Source organism: Triticum urartu, chromosome 2 (assembly GCF_003073215.2).
Source record: "Triticum urartu cultivar G1812 chromosome 2, Tu2.1, whole genome shotgun sequence".
NCBI classification, from domain to species: Eukaryota; Viridiplantae; Streptophyta; class Magnoliopsida; order Poales; family Poaceae; genus Triticum; species Triticum urartu.
Window position 1 is genome coordinate 743,104,571 of NC_053023.1, and position 12,052 is coordinate 743,116,622.

General features: G+C 46.3%; 1 protein-coding gene across 1 annotated transcript; it reads left to right on the top strand.

Moving 5' to 3' along the window:
• Positions 1 to 1,504: 1,504 nt before the first annotated feature.
• LOC125534582 lies at positions 1,505 to 1,964 on the top strand. Its single transcript, XM_048697768.1, has 2 exons — positions 1,505 to 1,598; positions 1,698 to 1,964. The coding sequence occupies exons 1-2, from the start codon at positions 1,505 to 1,507 to the stop codon at positions 1,835 to 1,837; spliced, it is 234 nt and encodes a 77-aa protein (XP_048553725.1). The 3' UTR covers positions 1,838 to 1,964.
• Positions 1,965 to 12,052: the final 10,088 nt, after the last annotated feature.

Genomic DNA, 12,052 nt, shown 5'->3' on the forward strand with positions numbered 1-12,052 from the left:
GTACGTGCAGCTATAACATACAGACCAAGGCATCCAAAATATATGTACGTGTATGTCTTGTCCCCAAACATGTCCTTATATTTTTCTTCGTACTGATACAAACCCAACCTCTTTAGCTGGTCCTGATGGATACAAGTTTTGGCAAGTAGCTTTTCCTCAATTGTCGTGGCCGTAACAATATCGACTACTGTAGTTAATTATGCGTGGTCATATTATGTGTGCAGTAATGAACTATGAACTATGTGTGTGTGTTTAACTCCGGCAAGGTCCGGATTGTAACGCAAACATGTTATCTTTAAGTTTTTAAATTTATGGTATCTATTCTCCGCCAGATAAGACGTGCTTGGAAAATCAATTTAGGGCTAACCATAAATCAATTTTGCGGGTTGGCCATTTAGCGGCTCTACTAGATAGAGATGCTGAGGTTGAGTGGGACTTGTATATCTAATATTTCAAATTTACTATACTCACGTTTTTCCATTCTTAGTTTCCCAACCATTTGACAATTTGCAAAAAAATTGAACTCAACTGTATTAAGACAAATTTTACATTGAACAATTGTTCTTCAGACTAATAATTACGTCCTAGGTTCCACGTCACAGAGACCCATCATCCAGCGCTCGTTCCAGATCAGACGGCTCCGCACCCTCATCCTCATCGCTCTCCCTCTAGATCCACCATCATCGACACTAACAATTGTTCCCCGCTATTAATTACCCCAATGCCGATCTCTTCCCTCCTCGATCTCTCCCCGTAGCTCTCTCCCCTCGCCCCCTCCCCTCCCCTCCCCTCCTAGGGTTCGATCGAAGCCCCCGCCCACCTCGCCGGCCAGGTAAACCGGCTGTTTCCCCCCGCCACGCCCGGATCTCGAGGCGATCCATCCTTTCCCCCGATTCGCGTGCCGCTGCAGCAGATCTGTGTCGCATGTCGCTGTTTCCCGGCCGCCTGATCCGTGTCGAAGCCCGCGTCGCGTCACAATGCGCTGTGTGTGTGTATGTCGAATCGTTCTTGTTCATGCTGCTGGTTGGATAGGCCGCCTGGTTTCATTTTTTGAATATGATGATACATGTCTGCTGTGTCTAGGATGCATGTTGAAATGGGCACAAAATCTCGCCGGCGAACCAAGCTTTGGGTCGTTATTAAATCTCACGCACCAGATATGCATGTTGAAAAGAACACATAATCTCTCTTAATTAGTTTCTGTTGGGCAACAAACAACCGGTACTTCATCTGCACCCTTGCACATGATGCGCACTAGATAGATGCATGCCCCTTCCCTTGCCCAATAATACCACAATCCATCTCGTCTTCAACTGGATCGATTCTGTTCTACCATTGTCTCATGGCCGCTCATGTCGATGTCTACGCGAATCAGGAAAGCAACTGATTGTCTTAATTAGTGGCCAGTGGGGATGGCCTGCCATGCTTTCTGGCCATTTTACACGCATGTGAATGCATTATATTTGACAATATATATGTCCCGTCTCTTCATTGTGCAGTAGCAATGGCGACAAAGTACATCATTGGCACACTGGTCGGATCCTTTGGCATTGCGTACGTCTGCGACACCACCGTTTCTGACAAGAAGATCTTTGGAGGTGAGTAGTACCATGCTGTTACATACATGCCCATAGGATGCCTGTGCCTAACCTGTTGTAAGGATCCATATAATCGCTGCTTCTTACTTTTGGAAACAGGCACTGTTTGCAAGATCGCAACCGACAAGGAGTGGTTTCAGGCCACGGACGCCAAGTTCCAGGCCTGGCCTCGCACCGCTGGGCCGCCGGTCATCATGAACCCCATCAGCCGCCAGAACTTCATCGTCAAGAACCCTTGAATAGGTGGCACGAGCGGCATCTCGCTCCCACCATGGGATCCCAAGTTTCTTTTCTAGGGTTTTGAAGTTCCTAATAAAAGGGACTTGAAGTTGGGGTATACTCTTTTGTTTTACGAATTTCAGTTTCGGTGAGCAACTTTGAGGTGCTTTACCGCTTGCTCGCTCGCCTTTCGATGAACTCTGTTCCTCAGTGAAATTATCCACATCCACTAGGCAGTAAAATAACTGCATCGTTGTTTCCGCACTGTCTTTCATGTAGTGCTGTGTTTCTTTCTGATCTGATGCTCCAAGTTTATGCTGTGATGTTAACGAGCCTATTGTTTTCGACTTTTAGCATGGCGGACTGGTGGTGCACTATAATTCTTTTTGCTTGTGCTGCTATTATGCACAATGGTAAACTATTGTTGAAACGAATTCGTCAGCTGCTGTTATTTGCAATGTTAAACTATTGTTGAAAAGCATTCATGTGCTGCTGTTAGATTGCGTATCATTCTGTGATATCCTGCTGAAAATGCTGGACTCAGCTGGAGTATTGCCGCACATCACTGCCCACTCAAGCCCTACACTAGCAACAGAACTTTGTGGTTTTGAAGCCATTCACATGACCCAACGTTCTTGATCCGCTGAAATGGTTTACATGCAGATTTTTGTAAAATTGGGAGATGGTAACTGGAGCATCAGATTTCAAAATTTGTTTGCTTATAGATGGGAAGCACATGAAAGGGGCGAATACAACACATGATGACAAAAGGACAAGCGGAAAAAAAACAGAATTGACATACTTTACTGCGGTTATGCGCATTCGTAAACCATCATACTAATTGCCAAGAATATATCAGCCCCTCTCTAGAGGGAGGCTCAGCTGGAGTCTTGCGGTACATCAGCGCCTCCTGAAAATGGTACACTCAGCTGGAGTCTTGCAGTGCATCAGTGCCTCCTGAAAATGGTACACTCAGCTGGAGTCTTTCAGTAAATCAGTGCCCACTGAAGCCCAACTATGGCCCAACAATAGTACAAGTCTCTGTGCCTGTGATCTTTGTATTTACAGAAGCTGTTTTTCGTTTTTTTGGCAAGAACTGCGCGAGCAACTGAGAATTAATTTGTGTTTTAAACAATGTAACACAATGGCCACGAGCCACTCATGAATCTGATGTTATTGATCTGCCGAAATATTTTAAATGCCAAAATTATATCAGGCTCTTAACACAACAGATTTCTACAAAATTAGGGGCATTCATATATGGAGCAGATTAAAATTATGGTAATATGAACATCAGATTTCTGAATGTGTTTGCTTCCGGATGGGAAGCACATCAAAGGGTCACACATGATGACAAAAGGACAAGCTAAAAAACACGGAATTGGATGACTGTAGTCCCATGTCAATGTCAACAAATTTGGTGATGAGGCAAAATCAAACAATGGCAAAAAAATCTTCAATGAAAGTTGGCAGGTCCTCCATATGTCGATGGAGGGGAAGATAGAGCAGGGATATATATGATGGGAAATGACAGCTTTCGGCCGAAAAAAGAGGAATTTGAGCTCAAATGCAACACAGAACCTTTTAGTCGTCATAAGTTCTCAGGAAAAAAAAATAGCCCTGCATCCTCACAAAAGTGCTAAACATATGGCCCGGGGTCATGTACACTGATTCCTTTCGTGGATGTCCGTCAAGCCCAAGTGATTGGCCCAGGAGCTCCTATTGGGCGCTTTAAGCTCCAGCTGCGCTCGCATGTGATGCGTAGCGGGCCGGCTCAGTAACATGCAACCGTCAAAACAAAAAAGGAAATTCTAATAGTTGGATGGCAGAAGTGAGAATCGAACTTGGGACCGAAAATCCCCTTCTACTCCCACTAGTAGAAAAAGGGGCAAATCTGAGACACATTAGTGCCGGTTTGATTTTGAGCCGGCACTAATGTGTCCATTAGTGCCGGTTCCAACGGCTAGCCGGCAGCTCTCATTAGTACCGGTTCGTGGCGAACCTTTAGCACCGGTTCGTGGCACGAACCGGTACGAAAGAGAGTGGTGGCAGGATGTTGTCAGTCCGGGGCCCGTCCAGCACCTTTAGTACCGGTTCGTGCCACGAACTGGTACTAAAGGTCGACGTACATAAACCCTTCGTGCACCCGAGCCACTCTGTTTTTCCCCTTTCCCCTCACTTCCTCTGTTCTTCCCCTCTCTTCCTCGAGCTCCTCATAAATTTTGACCAAAATTTGTCAAGATTTGAAGGGCCCCATCCATTCAAATGATCACAAAAGTTAGTAACTTTGCCCTTTCAACTCTCATTGCTAGATTAGCTCTTGCAATGCTATGTATAGTGATTAATTTGGGAGGAATTATATTTGCTAGTATTTGATTTATATGCAATTTGAGGTCAAAAATAACACTTAGTTTGCATATGTAGGTGTGGTTTACTTAGTGCCTTCTAAATCTCCGTCGTAACCACCGTCGATCGTCCGCACCGTCCTGTCGCCGGCACCACCTTGTGGTGAGGCTCTTGTTCATGAATGTTTTACATTACCAAATTGATGTTTGTGTGATTTGGATATATAGTTACTCGTATAATTATCGTACCCGTACGTTGTTTGTTATACATAGTGCCATGGTTTTGATATCCGTCCCCGTCGGCCCTCGTCCTTGTTATGATTCGGATGTGGTATATTCTCTTTTAAAACTAGTTGTTGCATTTCGTGTTTATGACAAATTATGCCCATCAAGTTGACATAGATATTTTTATCTAGGAGGTATGTGAACCGGAAATTCCAACCGACCCTATTGTCGAGAGGTTAAATTTAGTTGAAAGAGAAAATGAGTATATGAAAGAAAAATTGAAAATAATTGAGGGGGAGAAGATGGAATTGGAGTTGCATGTTGTCGATGTCGTCGATGATCACAAGATCAAGATGGAGAAAATGAGGTTGAAGATTAGAAAGATTAAAAAATATGACATTGATAGTGTGGCTTGGTATCATTATGCTGTTGGATCAATTGTTACCTTAGTTGCGATCTTGATCGCATTTGTTGTTGCATTTAAACTCTTTAGCTAGAGAGTTATTTGTATGTTGCATTTAATTAAGTGTTGTATATGAACTTTATGTATGAACTTGTATTAATTTGGTCTATTCGGTGTTGTGTATAATGAAGATATGAGCCGACAATGGATGTATGATGACCGATGCTCTCTCGGTTTCATTAATGGCGTGCATACTTTTCTGCTTGCCGCTGAGGCAAACAAGCGGGCAGATGGTTTTATGCCTTGTCCATGTGCTGGCTGTAAGAATGGTCACAATTACTCTACGTCAAGAACCATTCACGCCCACCTATTTGAGTCCGGTTTCATGCCCCACTATAAAGTTTGGACCAAGCACAGAGAAAGAGGGGTTATGATGGAAGACAATGAAGAACAAGAGGACGACGACATCTATCCTGGCCATGGGTTCCCTGAATACGATGATACAACAATGGAGGAAGAAGCTGAGCCGGCAATGCGGGAACAAGCTGAAGAAGAGGCATCAGATGAGCCCGCTGATGATCTAGGTCGGGCCATTGCCGATGCAAAGAGAAACTGCGCAAGTGATTTCGGGAGGAAGAAGTTGCAGCGCATGTTATAGGATCACAAGAAATTGTTGTATCCGAATTGCGAAGCTGGCAAAAAAAGTTGGGCACCACACTGGAATTGCTGCAATGGAAAGCAGAGAATGGTGTATCTGACAAGGGATTTGGAAAGTTGCTGGTAATGATCGCATGAGTAGGGGTAAGCTGAAAACTCTTGAGGAGAGACTTGCAAAAGCACTCGTGGAGTGGGGTGAAAATCAGTTGGCTATGGCTGGATGGGAAGTAAAAATCAAAGCTATTGCCCAAGCCTTGCCAGTTTACATTATGAGTGTTTTCAAGGTGCCGGCCGGGCTGTGTGGGGAGCTCACCAAAATGATCCATCGTTTCTGGTGGGGTGCAAAGAAAGGGAAGAGAAAGACTCATTGGGTCGGCTGGGATATTATGCTAAGGCCCAAGGCTAGGGGAGGAATGGGGTTTAAGGACCTGAGAATATTTAACCAAGCACTCTTAGCTCGACAGGCCTGGTGATTAATCCAGTACCCAGACAGTCTATGCGCACAAGTTCTGCGAGAAAAATATTATCCCCAAGGAGATATCACCGACACGGTGTTTACTGGAAACGGGTCAACTTCTTGGCAGGCTATCGAGCATGGCTTGGAACTGCTAAAGCAAGGATATATATGGCGAGAGGGGGACGGTGCTAACATACGCGTGTGGCGAGACCCATGGATCCCAAGAGGACCGTCGTTCAGACCGATCGCTCCAAAGAGAAGGTGCAGATTGAAATGGGTTGCCTATTTTATGCAAACTGACGGTTCATGGAACATCACACTCCTTCGACAACATTTCTTTCCGGTCGACGTTGATGAAATACTGAAAATCAAACCCTCTAGTAGAATAGAAAAGGATTGCGTTGCCTGGCAGGCAGACAAGCATGGAATGTTCTCTGTCAGATCAGCATATAGGATGGCTCAGGATTGTCTCATGGCAACACGGGAGATTGGCGAGTCGAGTGGACATCCAGATGGGTCAAGACCTGCTTGGAAGTTGATGTGGAGCTGCGGCGCCCCACCTAAAGTACGGGTGTTTGCGTGGAAGGCTGCGAGAGGGGCCTTGGCAACCAGAGAAAATATGTTGCGCCATCACCTTGATCATGATGCAATTTGTACCATCTATGGGCAAGAGACTGAGACGACATTTCACGCACTTGTCCAATGCCCACATGCACGTAATATCTGGACTGTGATGAGATTAGTTTGGGACCTTCCTGCTGATAACTCACTCAAAGGTATGGAACCGGAATGGCTCCTTCTTTGCCTCCAGCAATTAGATGAGACCCAGCGTATGCTCCTGCTCATGCTACTATGGCGTGTATGGTATGTTCGGAACGAACTTACCCATGACAAACCACTGATCCCAGTCGAGGCATCAAAGAAATTTCTCTGTAGCTATGTTGATTCCTTGCTACTTATCAAACAGGGGCCAGAGGTGGACATCCTCAAGGGGAAGCAACCAGCTCTTTTATCCAACAATGGTGCTCAACATAAGTTGGAGCCTAGCGTACAACCCAGTTGGATTCCTCCCCCATGTGGTGTTGCAAAGCTCAATTTTGACGGTTCGTTTGTACAGGCAGATGGAACAGCTGGTGCCGGTATGATCCTACGTGATCACACAGGTGCGGTTATCTACGCGGCATGCAGATGGATCCGGAACTGCCCGGGCGCACTGGAGGCAGAGCTATCGGCGTGTGAGGAGGGCCTGAAGCTGGCGTTGCACTGGACTCCCTTGCCTATCCAGGTCGAGACAGATTGTCCGGAGATATTGAAGCTCCTTGAATTAGGTTCAAAGGGAAGATCAAGGAATATGTTTCAGGTGGCGGCCGTCTCGGAGATGTTGCAAGAAAGATCAATGCAAGTCACAAAAATAGGTAGATCACAGAATAAGGCTGCACATGCCATGGCAGCGATGGGTCGTGGTCAGCAGCGTACGGCTTGTTGGTTAGCAAATTCCACCCAGGAGATTAGCATTGTCATTTCAAATGAATGTACTCCCACTATTGATTAAATGAAATGAAATGCTTTCCCCCGCAAAAAAAGACAAGGGATTTGGAAAGTTGCTGGTAATGATAAAGAATATGCTTCCAAAGGACAATGAATTGCCCGAGAGTACGTATGAAGCAAAGAAGGCTGTCTGCCCTCTAGGGTTAGAGGTGCAGAAGATACATGCATGCCCTATTGACTGCATCCTCTACCGCGGTGTGTACGAGGATTTGAACGCTGGCCCGGTATGTGGTGCATTGCGTTATAAGATCAGTCGCGATGACCCTGGTGATGTCGAGGGAGAGCGCCCCAGGCAGAAGATTCCTGCCAAGGTGATGTGGTATGCTCCTATAATACCACGGTTGAAACGTTTGTTCCAAAACAAAGAGCATGCGAAGGCGATGCAGTGGCACAGAGAAGACCGTAAGAAAGACGGAAAATTGAGAGTACCTGCTGACGGTTCGCAGTGGAGAAAAATCGAGAGAAAGTACAGGGAGGAGTTTGTAGGTGACCCAAGGAACGTACGGTTTGGTCTAAGCGCAGATGGCATTAATCCTTTTGGGGAGCAGAGCAGCAACCATAGCACGTGGCCTATGACTCTATGTTTGTATAACCTTCCTCCTTGGTTGTGCATGAAGCGGAAGTTCATTATGATGCCAGTGCTCATCCAAGGCCCTAAGCAACCCGGCAACGACATTGATGTGTATCTAAGGCCATTAGTTGAAGAACTATTACAATTGCGGAATGGAACAGGTGTCCGTGTATGGGATGAGCACGGACAGGAATAATTTGACCTAAAGGCGTTGCTGTTTGTGACCATTAATGATTGGCCTGCTCTCAGTAACCTTTCAGGACAGACAAACAATGGATACCGCGGATGCACGCACTGTTTGGATGATACCGATAGTATATATTTGGAGAGTTGTAGGAAGAATGTGTACCTAGGACATCGTCGATTTCTTCCGAGCAGGCATCCCGTAAGAAAGAAAGGCAAGCATTTCAAAGGTGAGGCGGATCATCGGACGAAGCCTCTCTACCGTACTGGTGCTGATGTACATGATATGGTCAAGAATTTGAAGGTAATCTTTGGAAAGGGTCCTGGTGGACAACCTGTTCCGAAGGACGCTGACGGACGCGCGCCCATCTGGAAGAAGAAATCTATATTTTGGGACCTGCCCTATTGGAAAGACCTAGAGGTCTGCTCCGCAATTGACGTGATGCACGTGACGAAGAATCTTTGCGTAACCCTGCTTGGCTTCTTGGGCGTGTATGGGAAGACAAAAGATACACCAGAGGCACGGGAGGACCAACAACGTATGCACGGAAAAGACGACATACATCAGGGTCAGGGCAGCTACGCTCACCAAAGAAGAGAAGGAAATCTTCTTTGAATGCCTGCTCAGCATGAAGGTACCGTCTGGCTTCTCGTCGAATATAAAGGGAATAATAAATATGGCAGAGAAAAAGTTCCAGAACCTAAAGTCTCATGACTGCCACGTGATTATGACGCAACTGCTTCCGGTTGCATTGAGGGGGCTTCTACCGGAAAACGTTCGATTAGCCATTGTGAAGCTATGTGCATTCCTCAATGCCATCTCTCAAAAGGTAATCGATCCAGAAATCATACCAGGGTTACAGAATGATTTGGTGCAATGTCTTGTCAGTTTTGAGTTGGTGTTCCCACCATCCTTCTTCAACATCATGATGCACGTCCTAGTTCACCTTTGCAAAGAGATTAACGTTTTGGGTCCTGTATTTCTACACAATATGTTCCCCTTTGAGAGGTTCATGGGAGTCTTGAAGAAATATGTTCATAACCGTGCTAGGCCAGAAGGAAGCATCGCGAAGCCATGAAAATGAGGAGGTCATTGAGTTTTGTATTGACTTTATTCCTGACCTTAAGCCGATTGGTGTTCCTGAATCGTGACATAAGGGCAGACTGGATGGAAAAGGCATGCTAGGAGGGGATCAAATAATATGTATGGACGGGCATTCTCTCACTGAAGCACACTACACAGTTCTACAAAATTCCGCCTTGGTGGCTCCGTATATGGAGGAACACAAGAATTTTCTACACTCCAAATACCCGAAGAAGTCCGACGATTGGATTATACGTGAACAAACGAGGACTTTCGCCGGTTGGTTGCAGAAACGTGCCATGCATGATGGCGATATTGAAGATGACCTATACACTACTAGAAAAAGGGCTATAGATGGGATTGACACTAATGGCGCACCAGACAAGCGGTGCGCCATTAGTATATACTAATGGCGCACCACCTTCTGATACGCCATTAGAGTTGAAACTACTAATGGCGCACCTGGCCCAGGGTGCGCCATTAGTATCAATTTTTTTTTGAACTAGTGCGCCTGTCCAAACATACTAATGGCGCATCCAGACACAGTGCGCCATTACTAGTTGTAACTAGTAATGGCGCACCTGATGGAAAGTACGCCACTAATGTTGTTTTTTTATTCCTTTTTTTGCAAAACTACTAATGGCGCACTGTTCCACCGTGCGCCATTACTAGTTTAAACTAGTAATGGCGCACTATGGAACAGTGCGCCATTAGTATGTTTTTTTTTTGCAAAACTACTAATGGCGCACCAACAGAAGGTGCGCCATTAGCAACCTGGATTACTAATGGCGCATTTAGAGTTGGTGCGCCATTAGTAAGTGGGCAGCAACAAGATATTTTGGACAGCCTCTCCTACCCACACTCACTTTCTCCCCACTTCATTCTCTCCTCCTCCTTGTCTCGGGTGCCTCCTCTTTTTCACCTCATTTCCACCATAGATTCATTCAATTTAAGTGGTTAAATTACCTTGTTTTGATAGGTAAGTAAGGGGGGAAGCTATATTTATGTTGGTCTCCCTACAACAATGTGCACATGCACTTTTTATGGCCTAGCTAGATCTATGTATGTTCGTGGTGTTGCATATGTTTGTGGTGTTGCATATGTGTTTGTATTTGGAGGTGTACCGGTATTTGAAATGCGATAGTTGCCAATATTTTGCCGGAATGTTGATTCATTTCCGTTTAATTCGGCGAGAATTTTGGCATTAAGCATTCTTTTTGGTCCTATTTTTAGGGAAAGTCATGCCAAATTTTTTCTTGGTTCTAAAATATCGTTTTGCTCTACCCCGCAGGCGACCATGGTCCGCACGATGACCGAAGGCATCATGAATAGGTTTTTAAGGTCTGCGAAGGCTGAGATGCTTCAAAAGAACGAGACGGAGATAAGATGTCCGTGTCGAAGATGCAAGCTGAAGAGCCTTATTGCGGACCTGGATTCTGGGAAGGTGCGGGACCACCTGCTCTTGCGTGGTTTCATGGATGGCTATCGGTGGCAAGGTGATGAAGATGACTACGAAGTCGTCCATGGGGGCCAGGCAAGAAATGAGGAAGGGCAGCAAGACAACCACCGCGGCTCGGGCGGGCGAGAAGACGAAGAATCCCCAGGAGATGATCATGATGGTGATGCTGTACACAGTCATCATGTAGAAGATGCAGGACATGATGATGAGGAAGATGCCGGAGCAGACGACGGGCATGATCATGAAGATGATGATGCCGGCGGAGCAGACGACGCTGGACCATCAATGGGCTGGGTGCAGGACCCTCATATTCAAGAGCTGCTTCTCAAGCAGACGGATAACGCAAGAGCTGCCGCCCGAGAGAAAGCCAAGATGGATCAACTTGAGTTAGACGCGGTTACTCCATTGTATGAAGGATGCAGGCCCGAGGATACCCGCCTGAAAGTAACGCTCATGGCTCTGGAGATGAAGGTAAAACACAAAATGACCGACGCATGCTTCGACGAGAACATGTCATTCTGGCACGAACGTCTTCCCAAGGGGAACAAGTGCCCGACCAGTTTGGAGGAGGCGAAGAAAATCGTGTGTCCTCTGGATTTACCGCACGTGAAATACCATGTGTGCATGAACAATTGCATCATTTATCGGGACGAGCACGCGGAGTCTACCATATGTCCGGTGTGCGGCGTCACTCGATACAAGAAGAGGAAGAAAGCTCCTCGAAAAGTGGTGTGGTACTTTCCGATCACTCCTCGTCTGCAGCGGTATTTCGCGGACCCTAAGGTAGCAAAGCTCCTGCGTTGGCACGCGGATAGGGAGGAGAAGAAGCGAGAAGATGACGCAAATGATCCGGAGATAGATAAAAAAGACAAGATGCTGAGTCACCCTAAGGATGCGAGCCAGTGGCAAGCGTTGAACTTCGAAGACCTAGAATTTGGGAACGATCCAAGGAACATCGTGCTGGGCGCGAGCACCGATGGAGTCAATCCGTTTGGCAGCCAGAGAAGCACACATAGCACCTGGCCTGTGTTTGTGTGGATGTACAACCTTCCCCCCTGGTTGTGCATGAAGAGGAAGTACATTCACATGAGTATGCTAATTGAAGGACCGAAACAACCAGGGAACGACATCAATCTGTATCTGGGGCTGCTGAAAGAGGAGCTTGACATGCTATGGAAAACGCCAGCCAATACGTGGGACGCCGCAGAGAAAGAATATTTCCCTATGAGAGCCACGCTGCTCACGACGGTGCACGACTATCTCGATTACGGATATGTCGCGGGGCAGGTGGTCCACGGATTTT